Here is an 18,320-nt window from a genome sequence, read left to right on the forward strand (position 1 = left end):
GATTCGGGATCGAAATCCACGAGACCAACATATCTCCCACCCAAAGAAAATGAAAAAGCTGAATAGCATTAGAAAAAGTCATCGTGGCAGCACCAGTCCCTCCTCGGCTTTCTGTTCTTTTGTTCTCTTCGTTTCTGCACTACCCTGCGCTGTCTTAAACAATTTGGTGTCAGCAGCAAACTGAAACTTGCATAAACTCGGTGATCCCTAATTTCATTCAGAGTAATTCAGAGCCCATGGGTATTTTGCTATCAGCAATAAGCAGATATGAGAGAGCCCCACAGAGAGAGAGAGAGAGAAGGAGGGGGGGGAACGCGGAAGATGGCAAAGTCAAGAAATATTAAGCGTTAGAAGCATCAATTATCAACACAAAACAGTTAAATAAACGCAGAAAGAAAAGTACAAAGTGGTACAAGATCGTGGGCTTGAAAGCAGAAAAAGCATCCGAGGTTTCGGTATATATATATCAGCAAGAAGCCACCAAAAATAATGAAACCTGACTGAGACACATGTAGAATGATCCTGGGCCAGGCCAGACCATACCATGCCATTTTTTAAGTGAACAGCGGAAACAACTGTCCCTCACATCGAGAACAAAAACCGCATAGATTGGATCGTCAAGAGGTACGGTGGGAAATGCATGTCGATAAAGCAAAATGGTTGGTAGGCGAAGATTGAAAAGAAAAAGAGAAAAACAGAAAAAAGAAAAAAGAGAAAGAGAAAAAGAAAGAAAAGGCGAAAGGTGTGAAGGAACCGACGAGACGCGAGATGGAAGGGAAAAGAGGTAAAGAAGAGGTTAGAGAGGGTTAAGAGTTAAAAAAGGGTGTTGGCAAATGCAAAGAAGAGAAGGTGTCAGTACGGCGGCCTATTTAACTCCATCGTAGTCACTGCTCCATCCTCCGGCATGGGGATGCCAGCCTCCGCCGCTCGAACTAACACCCAGCAGCTGATCCTGTGATGAGGCGGCACGGCCCGGCCCAGGGCCACTCACATACCCGCTACTCAATCCCGTGTCGTCATCATCACCAAATCCAAACTCGCCACCAGAACTGGCATCGAAGCTGCTGCGTCCACCACCCCGAAGGTCACCGTTATCGTCAGGTTGGGTGGCTATTTGGTCCCATTGCAATGTCTGGAGGGCAGGATATTGAGCCAGGAGTGCAGCAGGAAGAGTAAATGCCGGATGCTGGCCGTCCATGCCTTGTACAGTCATTGTTTGTGGAACAGGTTGCAAATGCCCCGTAACTCGCTGCTGCTGCTGCTGCGGCTCTTGCTGCTGTTGATCTTGTTGACTCATGAACGTGCGCTCTCGCTCGGCAGCTTCTTCATCTAAAAGAGGTTTGATGCAGACTCTACCGGCTTCAGACCTGAAATGCCTTCCCAAGGCGTCAGCCCTAGCAAATCGGCGCCCACAGCCCCACTGTCCACCTCGGGTTAGGTCTCCACGGCAAACAAACTTCTTCTCCCCGGAGTGTAGTCCTTCGTGCCGCTTTCTGTCATGCTGGCGAGCAAAGGCTTTACCACACACAGTACACACGAATGGTCGTTCATCAGTATGTGTTCGGAGATGAGAGCGTAGGTTATAAGCTCGCGTGAATCGTTTTGGGCAAAGATTACACTGGAAAGTAGCCGGGTGCTTTTGTACCCGCTTAGAATCACCTGCGTTTGAACCTGGTCGCTGAGGATCCGCGAGATCAAGTATATAGTTGCGGCTATCTATTGATGAAGTAGATTGTCTTCGATTCTTCGCTGCCGGTGAAACTTCACGAGATGACGGAGTGCTGAGAGTTCCAGTGCTACGAGGGAACGGAGACAGCGAACGGGGGTCATGTGGCATGCTAGGAAAAGGTGCAGTGAGTGCAGAAGCAGATAAAGAGCGTGACATGGACTGCGCGAACGGGTCGGATTTACTTCTACCTCGCCCTATTCAACGTACAATTAGTGACGATAGATCATCGTTGCAAGGCGATTAACGGTGGCTTACGACTAATGGGTGGGCTCAGAGTATCTTTGCCTCCTTCTCCCTTAGTAGACGTCTCAAAGGTCGATGTCCTTGATGGCGGCGCAAACTCCACGCTGATCACGGGTGGTGTCATCTGGGCAGCCTGTCCCATTTCACCTGGGCTATTTTGCGATTGGAAGGGCGGTGGACCAGATGTCTCCGTCTTCATAGCATATGCTTCCGAGGGTCCTGAACTGAATTGACTGGTCAAAGTCTGAGTAGTGAGAAATGTGGGGTCAGGTCCGAGGTCCCCGCCAGGTTGTTGTGGCATGAGTCGGGGGGACATATTATAAGGACTGTGGGCGGGACTGAAGGCCTGGTCTTGATCTGAGATGGTAAAGGATCCGATGCCCAGGGCGTTTTCATATATTGCCGGGTCGGGTTGAGCCATTAAAAGTGGAGAGTGGTTATTCTCCGAAATATCAAAGGCATTCTCTTGTGGCAGGTATGGGGAATGGGCAACAGAAGAAACGTCAGAGTGTTCCGACGGAGCCCTCCTGTGACCTTGGAAAGATGGGTTTCCGAGCATTCCTTGCCAATCAGAGTGCCCATGTCCTGTGATGTATGCCGCACTCGAGGGATCTAGAGAGGTGTGGCGTGAATGCTGTGGCGTATAGTAGGTTCCGGGTGTTGACACCGGCGATGTAGGGCGCGGTGACGGGTGCGATTCTGGAGGCGCTAGATGGGGCGGGGTGGGATTGTGAGGAGAGGACATCCTGCTGAGGTCGGCTGGGTTGATGGACTGGTTAAGGTGAGGTGACGACTGGGACACCTGGGGATCAAGAAGGAGCGAAGAGCCAAACTCAGAAGCCTGGTTGTTGTTCGAATACATGCCAAAATCCTCGAAGCCAAGCTGATCTGATGGGAGGAGATTGGTGACGTTGTTATTTCCCGAGTGTGCCTTCAGGCTCGAGGAGTGCTCAAGCTGCTGGATGAAGCTCGCCTCGAAGGATTGGGAGTACGATTGCGGCTGGTTGAACAAAGGGTCAGAGGGGATATTCGCGCGAAGGAGATTGTCATCCAGCGTGGTAGAATTATGTATGAACGAGTTGTTGATCGCGTAGGCATCGGCGGCGCCACTCGTCGTAGGATTCGAGCCAGGGAAGCCAGACGGCGAAGGGGAGACGTTGGAGAGCGCAGGGTCTAAGGCGAGGGTCGCAGCTCGATCTTGATACGTCTGGGCCGCTGGGTTCATGGGATCGGAGGGATTTATGTGCTGGTTTTCGTCTCCGGCGACCGAGGGGGACCTGCCCCGGCCCTGGTGCGGGACGTCCATCGTCACGCGAAGGAAAGCCAACGAAGGATTCCAGAAATAGATCGAACAAGGGTCGAAGCTGTCAACCCGCCCAGATGGGTCCCACACTAGGGCAAGACGATCTGGGTCGATTTCAGGAGAGCCAGACGCAGTTGGAGGCGGGAGTGCAACCCAGTTGCGGCAGTGTGTGGCAGTGACCTGGAGCTCCTCTAATTTGCTTGTGCCTGACAGATCTATCGTGGCGCAAGCAGGACGGAAGAAGCGTCAGTGCCTTGCCAACAGGTGGGTGCAGGAAACGTGCAGAAGACAGCTGGAGAGAGCAGTGGACGTCCGCTGATGATGACGCTGATGATGATGGTGATGCGCAGGAGAGATGGTGGACTGGTCAGGGGGTCGGTCGCTGTTCTGCAGGCGATTTAAAACACCCCGCCTATGCCCGAAGCGTTTAGCTAGACTGAACCGAACCGCATACTATGGAGGGAGGCAAAACGCGAGAGATAGCGGACTAGAGCATATAATAGCGCGCTGGTGGTTAAATCGTTCGATGCACGCAGTGAGAGGCGAGTGCAGCGAGGAGAAGGGGGGAGAGAGAGAGGATGGCAGCGATACCCGTGAGTAGAGTCCGTTGGTGGTTGGGCTTGGTGGCCCATTGATTCACCACCGCCAAACTTCACCAGAACTAGCTGGACTTGGCGCCTTCAGCACCAGCAGCGCATAGGTTGGGGGCCAAGCAGCCCTGTCGCGAGCTACGTACGTCTTCAAATACATGGGAAAATGGTTATTGATCTAGCCTTGCGCATGGGCGGTTGCCAGCGTTCCGGTTTGATTGACTGCCGATGATCAATCCCATTCTGCCTGTTATGACATTTGCTAACTAGACGTCGCTCTCGCACCTTTCATCCCCAACCTGCGGCCACGGACGAGAATCCTTCTCTGCAGACTAAGAGCTAGCTTCTACATATGTAATGCGATTTACGCTCCAATTCATCATATGGCCCACCCTTTTAGGGCTGGATTGCCACCGAGACCCGTTGGCAACCAAGCACATAAATTCAACGTACTCTCACACAGCTGCTATCACAGTGCATTCAGCAAGGTCCTGCTTGAAATCGTGAGTCGACACGCTTGGCTGGGCCGTGCCGAATCTGGGCTCTGGGCGCTGTTACCTACCATTGGATGCGGTGTTACGACGTCGATTACATCTTTGACACGGTGATGGAGCCCGTTCCAGACTATTCTACCCGCTCGACGCGATCTGGCTACATATGTAATCGACAATAATGAACAACCCCGTAGTAGACTAAGTACCAACAAAGTTCCATCAAATATGAACTCAACAGGCACTGCGAATCCTAAGAGTCTGTACAAATTGATGCAGCTACTGTTGTTCCTTGGACCTTGCCGGCCCGAGGAAGGATTTAGCAATGAGACATATATAATTTATACAATATATACCCTAGCGGGAGGCCCCATACCCAGAGGAAACGGAGGGGTCCTCAGAGCTCGTGGTGATGCATGGAGATTTGATACGACCTACGGAGTACGCCGTATAGCGATGCGATACTGACTCCACGACCGTCGTAAACAAAAGATTCTGGATCTTGAGTGGAATCCGACGATACCAGTCTTACCGCTACAATCAAGCATGAGCTGATTCCCTCATGGCCGGCTTCCTCGAAAATATCGAGCGTACGACCAGCAACCAAGTTGGTTAACGCCAACCTTAAAACGAACCTCGCCGTCAAGCATCGGGTGCTGAAGCGGAGGACAGGGTGCCACATTACAAGAATATCACAAGAAACCCGCAAAAAGGGTCCCGGTGGGCATGGACGTCAGTGCCAGTCCCTTTTCCGACGACTCTCCAAGATTCCTTTCCACCGTCGAGCAATCAGGGCCCAGCACGGAGCGAGAGTGTTGGGAGCCCTAGGCGATGGATGAAACAGCTAAAAATAGCAGCCTTGGTTAACCGCCCAGGCGCAAAAACAACCATAAAAGAACCCAAAATAATATGTTAAAAGCAAAAAGGTGCCTTACGGGGAGTCCAAGCTGACAGTCCTCACCTCAGCCCATCACCGTCCGCAATAGGGATGGAAAGACGGTCCCCCGTGCATGAATAGGTGGGCTGTGTTTCTGCAGGACGAGTTATTCTCCGCCCGACCTTATCGCCCGCAGGAGTTGCAATCAGGATACAGATCAACTCTCAAGTCCTGAGCTCATCACACCATATGACTAAGCAAAGTTCATCCGACTAACTAGTTAACTAACTAACTAGTTAGTTAACTACCCTGTAGATATGGAGTATAGAGGGGATTATTAGGGAATGGCTAGGGAGTATGGAAATGAATTTTTTTAGGGATCAGTTAGTGACTGGGAAATAAATTTTTAAGCAGTATTCACTCTGGGGAAGGGTGTTGTGTGTCCTATTATTGGTCTGCTGCCATGCTCTCTGAGCTGAGTGAAGGCCCTGGCTGATGTGTATGGGATGTCCAATAGGAATATAGATGGCCTAGTTCGCAGGAAGGCTGTGACACGGAAGGAGGAATAACATGAGAGATGTGGTTCGGGTTTGGACCTTTGGAATGTACTATTGGGCTGAGATTTAATACTTTGTACAATTTCACACTCCCACAATTGATTTACCTGAAATGCTCTCAAAAAATATATAGACGACTAGATGCAAAACAACGAAGAGGTATCCAACTTCCAAAATGCCAGACGTCGAACGCAAAACGAAAAAAATGAAAGGCAATTCAAAGAAGTTTATGCCCAATGATGATGCTCCAAGTCCGATCACAGAAGATAATATAACCCGCCCCAAACCTTCTTCCGTCTTCCAACTAAAAAGAAAGGGAAACTGGACCAAAATAGGACATCCGAATAGAAGCGGGGAATAAACAGGGCCAAAGAGAAGTTGAACCACCCGGATCCACTTTTTCTTATTGGCTTGATCGAGAAATTAAGGCGATAAAATACGTATGTAATATGTCTAGAAGGAAAGAAAAAGTGGGAAAATCCACACGAGGACACATCGCCCAGCTTTTTTTTCAGTATTTCGAAACAGCTTTGGCGACTTTAACCGGAGTGGGTATGTAGACTGGGGCCGAGCAGGGAGGTAAGGGTCGATGATGGTAGATGAGAGGTCGGGAGATGACGAGAAACGGCCATCTGCAAGGTGAAAAATGTATACACGGCAGCGAAATTATGAATAGCAAAAACGCTGTGAATCGGCCACATAGAAAGCAAAAGGAGTGAGTGGATCATTATGTCATGCAGTCATCTGTCGATCTCTCGACAGTGGATTTGGACCTTTTCCTGCCGAAGGTGATTCCTTCGTCGCTGCTGTCTCCGTCGCCTTCATCGTCGCAATCGTACTTCAGTTCATCTTCATGAGGACGTTCATACGAGCGCTTTGAAGTCGTGACCGTCTCTGCAGTGCGAAGAAGAGGAGGTACTTTGTCAGGATCCCTTTCGTATTCTCCACCGTACGCGTGAAACCCATCATTTGAAATAGACGATGCCCCGGAGACAACAGACGGTATGCTGGGATGGGACGCGCAATAAGACATCCCACTTGTCAAATCATCTGCCGATGACGAAGAAACGGTGATAGCAGAAGGAGGCGAGGTCATTGGTCGCAGAGGCTTATCTGTGCCCGCTTGCTCTCGTTCCCCTTGGTCGGAATCAGTCTCTTTCGGAAAAAATATTTGACCACGATTCTTATTCTGCGAGTCGAGAGCCACTCCCGTGTTCACATGAAGAGCAGTGTTCCCTTGGGCACGATGCCGTTGAAGCGAATCTGAAGTCAGTCGAAAAGGCTCAACTGGAGCTCCTTGGATACACTGGTGTGATACGCTTCGTCTATGTCGAGCGGGTGGCCGAACGGTAGCGCTCCAATCTTCGATGATGTCGGCGTGGGCCAATGTAGAGTCTCGGATATCGGGGGATTCCACATGGCCAGTTGCAGAAGCAGTAGTGACAGCTACACTTGGAGAGCCATGGCCATCACCATCAAATGAAGAGGTGTCCGAAAAGGGCGACTTGTCTCGGCGCCTTTCACTAAGATGCAGACTCCTAACCAGCTTTCGACCCGCTCCACCAAATATCCCGCTTATATTCGCCGATGCGCTTGGTTCAGAAATGAACGAAGAGGACATATCATGTTGGGCGGGCATTGGCTCAGGTTTTGTGGGCCTAATCGTTTTTATGGACGCGGCATTGGAGAAGGTGGATGTGCTGCGTTCTGGTAGGTCCGGCCGCGAGTCTCGATCTGGAGAGCGACGGTCGGAAGATCTAGCATGATCTTGGCTAAAGTATCCATCACCGCTTTCACGAACAGGGCTGGCGACTACACTCTGAGACAGAGGATGGTCGCTCTCTCTGCTAAGTTTCGGCGTCCGCGATGTAACTTCATCGCCTTTCAGGCTCGATCGCCGCAATTCTCGTATTATATCTTTGCCAATTGTCAAACTCGAAGATGAAGCGGACTGAACATCGGGAGAAGTCACGGAACTCGGAGCCCTTCTTCTACTTTCCCTCGAACGACCAAAGATATTGCCTCCCCAGCGTGCGACATTTGACCTTACTCGTTCTATAAACGGTAGCTTCGTGACGGCTCGTGTCACTTCCTCGTTAGAAACTTCAATCCTCTTGCCCTTGCTCTGATACCCAGGGTCGGTCTGCTCCACCCAGACTCTCGGATCTTGTACATCTTGAAGTACCCAAGGGTGATGCTTGATCTCTTTCAATGTGATACGTTTCGTAGGATCTTTCTCAAGAAGGCGTCTGAGAAGGTCTCGGAGTTCACCATCTATCGGTTCATAGGTAAGCTCGTCTTCAGTCCGCTTATTACTGTTCATAACCGTAGGCATCTCGGTTGAACAGATTTCGGCTTCGACGGGTTTCAGACGTTGCTTTGGGATGAAAACATCGTTCTTCACAATGTTGTGAAAGAGGCCAAACTCGTCATCAGCAAGAAAGGGGAGCCTTCCAAAAACCATTCCGTACAGAGTAACACCCAACGACCAAACATCTATTGCGCCTGTGATCCTAGGCACCTTGCCGATTGTATCCTCAAATTCGGTACCTGTATAGCAAAGCTCGGGTGCGTAGAAAGCGGGGGTTCCAACAGTCTTTGACAGTTCACGGGCATCATCCAGCTCAGTGGCATCGGTTTCTGCGACTTGTTCTTCATCGTCGTCCCTGATGGGCCGGCCAAGATAGGAGACGCCAAAGTCCGATATCTTTACAACATGGGTTGATGTCACCAGAAGGTTGGCTGGCTTGATATCTCGATGTATGATTCCTTGATAATGGAGATATTCCAAACCCAAAACTGCATCTCGAAAAGCGGAACGTGCTTCGGAAATGGTAAGACAAGGAACATAGGCCATGTCATCATCGTCGGATAACCAATCTGATTCCGAGGACTGATAAGCTAAAATACTCGATGTTGTGCTAAACCTCCTTTCCAAAGAAGGATCTGATGCGTAGGCCCCGTACATGCTACCCTCAACGGCGGCTAAAGCAGACTCGCGAATACGTCTCTCGAGTTCGCTTGTAGACGAGAGTGACTGGCTAGGAGAGAGTGATGTACTTGGGCGTTCCTGGGCAGTGGAAGTGGCCGTAAGGCAAGGCATCGAGTATTCGGGTCCCAGTTCATCATCAGATTCGCCTCCGTGTTCCAGGCTCCACGCGGGAATTCCGGCCATTTTTGTCGATAGTGACCGTTTCTTCTTGCGTATCGCTTCCCTCCGCTGCCGGCGCATTTGCATTGTCTTCACATACTGTTGGCTCTCTTCAAGGAAAGAGGGAGATTCCGCTAGGCCTTGCTTCTCTCGGTGTAGCCGACGTTTATCAACATTTACGATTTCTCTGAGCCCCTTTTTTCGCCAGACGATCTCGCCGTTTTCAACATATTCGAGCACGATGTAGACCTTTTGCCGGTTTGGATCATCGATGACCTCTAGAAGGCTTACAACGTTCGGGTGACGGGCCTTCTTGAGAATGGCGACTTCTTTCTTCACCTTGTCCTCCGGATTTCCGAGTTTCCCCAAGCGGCGACGTTTTGAATAACGCTGAACGATCTTAATTGCGACCCTCTGTCCGGTTTTCATGTGACGACCGAGTTTGACTTTGCCATGCTCGCCTCTGCCTAGCTCATCAAGGATCTCGTACTCGTTGATCAGTTTATTTCCTGTAAGCAGGTCACGGTCGACCTCAGCTGTATGGGTTCTAATTTATCATCAGACCTTGATTAGTAAAGCACGAAGATAAAAACAACCAGTTGAAAATACAGGAGCTTACTCTTTAGGTTCCTGAAGATGAGTAGGGTGGAGGTGTGAGGTGTGGATACCACCATCTTCGGACCCCATAGACGAAGAGAGGTGAGTGGAGAAGAGTCCAGGGCTTGATATGGGTGTATTCCCTGCTGTTCGTGATGTTTGTGCGCGGTCGGTGAATTCCTGAGTCCAAATCTGGCCTTGTGATTGAGACGATCTGGTGTGATGGGAAGGGTAGGAACTGCGGGAGCGAAGGAGAGGAGGTGGGTGGGGTGGAGGGTATTGCTGTCTTTGCAGGACTGCATAGGATTGATCAGGATATACGGGAAAATCGTCTGTATATACATCTTTGGGACGGGAGGAGGGCGGGATCTCGGACAATGGGCTAAGTGGCACCGGTTGGCTTCCTTCGATAGCTCGAGGGGTGCTCGAGTTGGGCGATGAACCTGTCGTCGGGATCGGTCGATTATCAGGGCGCCCATCGACGCCCACCGGGTCGGTCAGGGAACGGAGAGAACTCGAGGAGGTACTTGTCGAAGCGGGTCTTGAGGTGTTGGAGGAATGGGGTCGGTACGGAAAAAGATTAAATTTCTGCGATAAACCCCTGCGTTCCTCTGGACGTGCCTCGGACTGCAGGCTTCTCTGTCTCGTTATCGTGTTGGAAATCTGCCTTGAGATTGGACTCATAATCGACGATTGCCACGTCGAAAGGTTTCTGTCGGAAGTGTCCAACGCCTCGTTCTCTGACTCACCACGGGCGTGGCGGGAGGCTCGCTGCCTTCGAGGCCTTCCTCGACCATCCCATTCATCACCAGGCTTTCTGGGGGGCCCCTGCCGTGGCTCCATGGTGTCGATGCGTCGTGGTGTGGGTTCGGTTGATGCCGATATCGAAATGACTCGCAGTCCAGGTCAACGATGCAAGAAGATCATTGGCGAAAGGGCTCCGGCACAAACGGGACTGCTGCCACTGTTCGCTGTATTACCTTCCAGGAACATCTACTATGGTCCTCATCTCCACAAGATTGCTATCTATGCGTGCCTTCGTGCACTCAGTTTGGGAGAGCTTGGGCGTCCATCGCATGCAGGTCAAGTGGCGTCTGGAGCCCCTCTCGATCCCAATGCCCCAATTTGGCCAAGACACGAACGGTGGTGGACAATTGAATCGAAGACGGCATACAATGGAATAAACGTGCGGTGGAGCAATGGAGTGAGGGTTGGTCGAGCTGCGCTGATCGGCGGACGGTCGAAGCTGTTGGGCAGGGAGGTGGTCTGCAACACACAATCGAAAGAAGGGGGAAAAAAAGGACAGAAAGGAGATGATAAAGTAAGATGGGAATGTGAAGTTAAGAGAACAGTATGTGTGAAAGGACCACAAAATTTACAGTGAAGGTGAAGGAGGAAATGTTCTTGGAGGTTCGGGCAATACTCGAGGTTACTCCTGGAATTAAGAGTGGGCGTTATGAATCTTGATGTACTTTTTTTCCCGCTGCGACGAGGTCTGCTGCTGCGAGAGGGGATCCCAGCCCGGTTCCTCGTCGCCATTGGCACGGTGGGTGGGCACCGGGCAGCGCGCCATGATTGGCTGCCTGTGCCCAACCCTGTTCCCGCTAGTAATGCTGGTACGGGTCTGTAACACTAGTAACCATGCTCGGTAAAGGGGGTTACCGGGCGTCACAGCACCGCGGACGGCTTGGGATGGGGGAGGCCTCTCTTCCTGCGCTCAGCCGTTGCCTTGCGTCTGGCGAACGATGAGGAACTGGCAGTCTGGGCAGATGACAGTATGAGCAGAACGATGGCCAGTTTTCAGTCCCCTCCACATTCTCTCCGATCTGCCCTTGAACGACAACGAAAAGTGTTGGGCAGTCTGGAGGGTATCCATATCCTCAAGCCGCGGAGGGGAGGGAAGAAGGGGATTCATCGGCTTCTCCTGACGTAGTTGTGCATTTATTCAGTCCAGACACACGGCAGGGGCAAGTTATTCGACCCTTGGCTCCGGAACACTTCGTTCTCTACGGAATTCTCGTGCTCATATCATCAAGCAACCGGCCCGTCCACCCAACGCACAATGGCATCGTGAGCCGCTCCATCCGGGCATTACTCGGTGTTCGATCCTCTCAAAAGTGGTGGTGGTGGTTGAGCGCTTTCTCAAACTCGGCGTGGGTGGACACCAGATGGTGTGGAAGTTTAGACTTGTTTCGACTTGCTGATCTGAATTCCATCTCAAATTTGTGAGCAGGGGCCAACCAAAAAAGCAACCAGTCAGGATCAACGGAGCCAAGACAAGTGACTTGCAGGAGACCGGGTCTGGCGAGTGGCTAGTATGGACCCTCTCCCTCGGACTCGCGGCGCGGAATCACCACCTTGCCGGGCTGCTGGGGCATCCTTGCTGAAGGATACCGACAAGGACGGACCCAAGACATATACATCAAGTCGCAAGTTCCTAATGACTCGCCTATTCCTTTTTTCACACGCACTCTTACATGTTTCGGCAGCCGTCAGATCTGGTTGAACTGAAAAACCGTGGGTGTGTGTCCAGGTAGGAAACTTGGAGTGGAATGCTCCGTACATATGCAAGTTGGGCGGCCCAAGCACCCCCAAGACCTCACCAAAGTTCCAACCAGTCGCCCGCGAGGAAAGATGGCCTGCCCCCTTGATCCCTGTCCCGACATCAACTTTTGGTTTTTGAGAAATACTCATACCGCGTCCTTTTCTGTAAGAAGGCGCAAATCTCAAATATCGTGATCCGTGGGCTAATTTTTATGGGTTCCTGCCCCTGTTCCAGTCTTTGGACTTGAAACAAAGTGGCCTTTCTCCACCAGGACCCATGAGCAAGAGCCAGATCGTCAAGGTTATTTCAACCACACGAAAGGCTTTTCGCCCTGAACGGGAGGACCTCCTTTCCACAAATTTGGCTCCTAATAACTCCTACACGGTCAAGAATGAAACCCTTGAAAGGATCAGGCCGTGCACAATGTGGAAACACGCGAAATGAATATCTCAACTTCATCTTCCCAGTGTGAGCTTTCCCTATGCGGCGAAAAGACATTTCCGGGCTTTTGAATCCAGGCCGTTGGAACAAAATTCAGAATCTCACGTCTTGGCTCCAAGCCCTCCGGTCTCGGGTGCTCGGGGTGGCACTTAAGCCCGAGGCCACGCTTAATGGGCGCCTGTCTCCGAACGGGGCGCCTCAGGATTGATCTGCTGAGCCTGTCGCTCATGAAAGCTAACTCGCTGCTGTTGGCGAAACTAGTTGTGTAGAATAGCAGATATATATACGGAGTAAAGAGCCAACGGCCCTTCACTACCTTTTGCCTTCAAGGCCTTTTTATTTATTGAGATATTTATTTCCAGAAAGACCCTTGAAAGAAATAGCTACACTGAGACTTTTGCGCTGCGATGTCCCTTCTTTTTTTTTTTTTTTTTTTTTTTTTTGTGTAAAGCCCTTCGCGAGGAAGATTTTCACGGGGAGTTCACTTCAAGCATCTTGCCTCCGTGTTCGACACCTTAAGAGAAACAAGCAGGAGAAGATACCCTGTGAGTATCTTCGCTCACTCTCAAAGGCTCATCCCAAAAGACGCAGGTTTGGTTCGGATCCAACTTCCAAGGAAAAGATCCAGTCCCAACAAAGTAGATTACCCAGAAACGGCGCTAGTAACATGGTTTGAGATAGCCCGTCACACGGTTACAAGCTCCCGAATCTTCCAACTCGACTTGCGGTCGCGCTAGTCCACATAGAGACAAGCCTGCCTCCCACCCGAGTTTTGACCTCGTCCCATATTTTCTTTTTTGGCGGTTCAGCCGCCACCGAAATGAATTGGCGGGTCCAATTTCCAGCACGGACATTCGCCATGCGTCAAAACATTGTCAAGCGTTGGAAATCATTCGATTCCGCACGGATACTTTGCTCCTGATCGTCCCGTCGTAATAATGTGAGATGGAGAAAATGGTGGACGATGGGGAAATTGTTAGCACTAAAACAGTAGAGCACCAAGACCTCAATTTTACCCCGGGAGGCGAGGTCGTTCTATGCGATAGTCTGGGGGATGATAAAATTCGTCTTGTGACGAATCAGCTCAATAGCAAGGTTAAAAATAAAATCGAGGCGCTACGTAGGTAAAGTTTTAGGAGTCTCTACTCCGCAAAGCTCGGGGTTACAACATCTCTGTACTCTCGCATGGCCTGTTCTGACATTCAGCCCTGGGGGACTAGAAGTATGTCAGTGGCTGCCGCAAAGGAAAAAGAGAGGAATGTCAGCGGTGATTGGAGGGAGTGTATTTTGCACCACGCGGTCCACATGTGAAATTTGGTGGCAATGAACGGAGTACACGCTCGCAATGAGGAAAATGGGCCGGCCCATACCAGCCCAAGCCGCCCACGGCAAGCCAACTCCACAGGTTCATGTATGTACTCCGTAGGAGTGTACCTTTCTAGTTACGGGAGTTGCTCGCAGCTCACTCCAAATCCTGCCCGGCCTATCAGCACTGTCCTCACTCGCGTGCAATTCTCTACATACTTGTGAGTGGGTAACCACGCGTTGCCCTTGCATAAGGGTCATAGGGAGCGTGCAGTACTATTTAACAGGGCCTTCTCCGTACTTCTGAAGATATCCCAGTGCCCCAAAGTCCATCATCACCAGAAAGTTGTTATCAGATACGAGTCCCACTCAGTATGTGTAATCTGACTCTCAGGTGTTGAGCGGACGGATGCGGAAGTTTCATGAGCATAAAATGTACGACAAACCTTAACGGCAACTCGGATAAGTTATCAGGGCGGATCTGTATGGAAGCGACTGCGGTTCCACTGACGTCAGCGAGGTTCTTTAAAAGGATTTATCAGCAGAAGCTTTCTGCCTATTAGGCGAAATGAGGAGAATACGTTCACATAGTTACCACGCCACACAAGGCATTCGTTGACGGCAGCCTTCTCCACGGATGATGAAGATCAAGGTTGCTGACCATGGGAAAGGAGGGGTGGGCAACCCACACCATCAAAGCCTCTTCAAGTGAATATGCGCGCCGGCACGGAATTCTATTCATCCTTGCCACCAGGAGCTAGGATCAAGTCATTCTAGACGACGGCACGATCATCTGCCAGCTGCAGCGAGCCAGCGACCTTTCCACCACCAAAGGGCCCCTGCTGGTGTCACTCGCCGAATTACATAACCAGTCCTTGTCTAACCATATATGGATTAGCGTAAGATTTGAGACCGGACCTACTTAGATCCGAGTCCACCGTTCGTGTCGAGAGTTGTCTTGGCGCGCTCCGTTGCTGCGCAACATCTCCCCCGGTTGTTGACAGCAAACAATTGCATTGAACCGTCGGGAGCACGCTATGATACATCTTCACGGAGCTGAGCCGGCGGGTTTCCGCTCGAAGAGAAGTTATCGAGCGCTGGACACTACTGCCACCCACATCTTCCTCTCTACTAAATGCCCCGCTTCAATCGTCCTAAGAATACTCGCATCCCATCCCCTTGTTTCTTGATAACAAGCTGTTGAAGGGCATAGTTACATGCCAAACATCTTTTACTTTCTTGGAATAACTGTCAGTTAGTCAAAGGCGCTATTGGCGAAGGTTTCATATGGGGCTCGAGACACCACTGGACTGGTTTTGCTTTCGATACAGTTCAACTGTGTTTGATACCAACTCTGTCTTATCTACTGTCGCGCCTCCGGTCGCAACCCGATAATGGCGTAGCAACGCAGTAAATGGGCCAGAAATTCTCCCCTTAAAACAATGATGGTCAAGTATATCTATCCCGGAGCTTTGATTCAGCTTTTCGCTGGTATAGCACGCAGTACGACCCCGGATCTACCTTACCATCCAGCTTATATCTGGACCCAGTCTGGGGACAATGGCCCTCTAGCTTATGTTCTCTCCCCGAAGTCTTCTACCTCGAGTGAGCTTCAGCTCAAAGCATTGGATATATCGGCCCCTTTCGATGCGTCAGCGCCGCGTTTCGTAGGTCCAAGCACCGACCCTCCCTCCCCGCCCGACGATGGTGCCAAAAGCACCGTTCCTATTCCGAATAATGACGGTCTTCCCATGGTCTATACTGGTGACTGCCGGTCAGGCCGGGCAGAGATATGGCGTTTTGCTCCCAATCCGGAAATATCGGATGGTGACGGGACATGGTCAAAATCGTCTTTGATGCAAAGAGACAGTGACGAGGAGGTAGAATCCATAGGTCCAAACTATTTGGCTGCGGCAATCACCTTTCCGAATCCAAAAAGCGAGGCGCCTCCAGACATCTATGTGTTTGGCGGAATGTGTCCTACGGCCGCTATTGACGACTCATGGACTTGGATTTCTGCAGCCAACTATTCGCGGGCTATGATTTCGTTGCAACCGCCAAAGTCATCAGAAGACAACGTTTATGAGGTTTCAGTTTTACCAAACCTTTCTCCACCAGTTGATGAAGCTGGTTTTACTATGACCCCGCTGCTCCCGACAGTCTCCAATTCATCATCCGGGAGACAACTACGGCAACAGAGCTTCGCCCTTATTGGTGGTCATACGCAGGAAGCCTTTCTCAATATGTCTCGAATTGCTCTTTTCTCATTACCGGAAGGTAGTTGGAGTTACGTCTCCGTTAATTCCCCGAGCGATAATTTGCCTACCCGCATGAAAGATCAGGGTATAGAGGGAATCGAACCACGATCCGGACACACAGCTATTTTGGCGCCCGATGGGGATAAGCTCATTATTTTAGGTGGGTGGGTAGGAGATATAACGGTACCTGCCCAGCCGCAGTTGGCAGTCCTTCATCTAGGCGAAGATTACGGCGGTTCGGGTGATTGGACTTGGAGCATTCCCAGAGACTCTAACAACGGACTTCGTCCTGGGACCGGAATTTTTGGCCACGGAGCAGCTATGCTTCCAGGAGGGATTATGGCTGTCATTGGCGGCTATGAAATATCAGGATCTTCAAAACGATCCAATTTAGGGGTTCGTGATGCCTCACAACTATACTTGTTCAATGTCACATCCGAATCCTGGATTACATCCTATGCTCCCCCCAAAGTTGATTCGTCAGGAGATAGCTCGGGACCGCTTTCCTCTGCGGGCCAGAAAGCTGGCCTGGGGGTCGGCCTTGGGGTTGGCCTATCCGCCGCCGCCGCCGGTATTGTTATTCTCTTCTGCGTTCGGACACGGCATAAACGAGCTCATCGAAAAGCCCGTGAACAAGAGCTGCGGAACTTAGCTCTTGGCGCTGAACGGCCGCATGTTAGCCTTGATGAAGTCCCTGGTGGACTGTATCAACCCATGGTCCAAGTGAATAGGAAGAAAGTAGAGTTATATGCGCGCCATTCCTCTAATCCTGGAAATAGGAATGAGTGGAGTGATAATGGGGCGTCGATCGCAGAAAGAACAGGGCTATTGTTGGATTCATCTGCCAGGAGCCCGAAAAGGGCAATACAGTCGAGGACGTATCAGCCTGCAACATTCTCTGAAGATCTCCGAAGGACTCCGACATTTCGCAGCATACATCCGATCGAAGAAGGGGAGGAGCATGCTGAGAATAATTTGGAAGCGAACATCGAACCAGTCATCTCAAGAGAAACAAAGAGGGATAGTAAGAGTTCCGTAATATCAGATCCCTTTAAAGATCCTCCATCGCCAATCAAAGCCTGCCTCCCTCCCCCCATTACCCCGTCTCGCAATGGGGATGGCTCTAAATTGGAGCGGAGGCACAGTCTTGGATCCAACGATTGGGGGTTGGGTGAAGTCTCAGGGTGGCCCACTCAAACGCCTGATAAAGCGGACCGAACCTCATCCAATCTCTCCGAATCATCGAGATCCTCGATGTCGACGTCATCCTACAGAACGAGTTCGATGAGACTGGACCAGGTGGTCGCCCAGGCGCCCGTTTTTCGGCCTCGCCAGACTGTGCTGTCAGGCGATACATCGTATGAAACGAGCCGTAATCTGTCATTACAAAGCCATGCATATGATTATCTTGCACCACACTTGCTGAATGATGGGGCAACGTTTCCTTCGCAATATTTGGAACGAATGTATGCCTTCGAAAGCCATGGACAGAAGGGTGGTGGATCGCTGCTTGGGGCTGGCTCCAGCTCCCTGCTCCCGTCAGAAAGGAAAGACCCGCCAACACAAAATAAAAACAAAGCATTGGAATGGGTGGGCTCTGTTCGTCGTGCCTTGAGCTTGGTGAAGAAGCCCGAAAACGATAGAAACAACTCTCCATGCTCTGACCTTGTTCCGAGCATGGAGCGGAGTACGAGTTCCAGTCCAACAAAGAGTTTCCATAGCGCCCAGGAACTCGCATCCGCGCACTTAGATATGGGTGCGGGGCTACCGCGAAGAGCCGTAAGCACCAACTCTTCCGTTTTGAGGCGTAAGAAAGGCGCAAAGGATTGGGACGTTGGGCAATCCTCCGCTGAGAGATCGGCGCTGCTTCGGAGAGAAACTTATGACGGTACGCTGTCCTTTGACGGAGGCATCGATGGCGGAAGGATTTCGGCTGCCACCGATTTGACGGGAGATGACGACGAAGAAGAAGAAGACTGGGACGTGGAAGCAGCAGCTCAGGGCCGGTTGGTGCAGGTAACATTTACCGTTCCAAAGGAGAAGTTGAGGGTCGTCAACGTTGGGGACGAAGACACGCTAGATTACGACGACGATGGCAATGATCGTGAACGAGACACGACCAATGATACTACTTCTCTAGATACGAAAAAGAATAACGTTGCTGACGAAAATTGACATAAATGAGGTAAGGGAAAATGCCTTTGGGAAGTCTGCATTTCTTACATTTGCATGG

General features: G+C 50.9%; 5 protein-coding genes across 5 annotated transcripts; 2 read left to right on the plus strand and 3 right to left on the minus strand.

Moving 5' to 3' along the window:
- Window positions 1–167: 167 nt before the first annotated feature.
- On the minus strand, window positions 168–3,816 carry CIMG_04025 (C2H2 type zinc finger domain-containing protein). Its single transcript, XM_001244583.2, has 2 exons — window positions 1,985–3,816; window positions 168–1,923 (listed from the first exon to the last, which is right to left on the minus strand). The coding sequence occupies exons 1-2, from the start codon at window positions 3,276–3,278 to the stop codon at window positions 866–868; spliced, it is 2,352 nt and encodes a 783-aa protein (XP_001244584.1). The 5' UTR covers window positions 3,279–3,816; the 3' UTR covers window positions 168–865.
- A 315-nt stretch (window positions 3,817–4,131) lies between these two features.
- CIMG_04026 (uncharacterized protein) lies at window positions 4,132–5,038 on the minus strand (the record flags this gene model as incomplete). Its single annotated transcript, XM_001244584.2, has 3 exons — window positions 4,132–4,197; window positions 4,428–4,516; window positions 4,795–5,038. The coding sequence occupies 3 exons, from the start codon at window positions 5,036–5,038 to the stop codon at window positions 4,132–4,134; spliced, it is 399 nt and encodes a 132-aa protein (XP_001244585.2).
- Window positions 5,039–5,833: 795 nt separating this feature from the next.
- Window positions 5,834–10,543, minus strand: CIMG_04027 (CAMKK protein kinase). Its single transcript, XM_001244585.2, has 2 exons — window positions 9,561–10,543; window positions 5,834–9,488 (listed from the first exon to the last, which is right to left on the minus strand). Exons 1-2 carry the CDS (start codon window positions 10,379–10,381, stop codon window positions 6,518–6,520), a joined length of 3,792 nt encoding a protein of 1,263 aa, XP_001244586.1. The 5' UTR covers window positions 10,382–10,543; the 3' UTR covers window positions 5,834–6,517.
- Window positions 10,544–10,944: 401 nt separating this feature from the next.
- Window positions 10,945–12,886, plus strand: CIMG_13757 (uncharacterized protein). The gene is made up of 2 exons (XM_004446369.1): window positions 10,945–12,247; window positions 12,318–12,886. Exons 1-2 carry the CDS (start codon window positions 12,104–12,106, stop codon window positions 12,525–12,527), a joined length of 354 nt encoding a protein of 117 aa, XP_004446426.1. The 5' UTR covers window positions 10,945–12,103; the 3' UTR covers window positions 12,528–12,886.
- A 2,385-nt stretch (window positions 12,887–15,271) lies between these two features.
- CIMG_04028 (uncharacterized protein) lies at window positions 15,272–18,262 on the plus strand (the record flags this gene model as incomplete). Its single annotated transcript, XM_001244586.1, has 1 exon — window positions 15,272–18,262. One exon carries the CDS (start codon window positions 15,272–15,274, stop codon window positions 18,260–18,262), a length of 2,991 nt encoding a protein of 996 aa, XP_001244587.1.
- Window positions 18,263–18,320: the final 58 nt, after the last annotated feature.

Source organism: Coccidioides immitis (assembly GCF_000149335.2).
Source record: "Coccidioides immitis RS genomic scaffold supercont3.6, whole genome shotgun sequence".
In the NCBI taxonomy this organism is placed as follows: domain Eukaryota; kingdom Fungi; phylum Ascomycota; class Eurotiomycetes; order Onygenales; family Onygenaceae; genus Coccidioides; species Coccidioides immitis.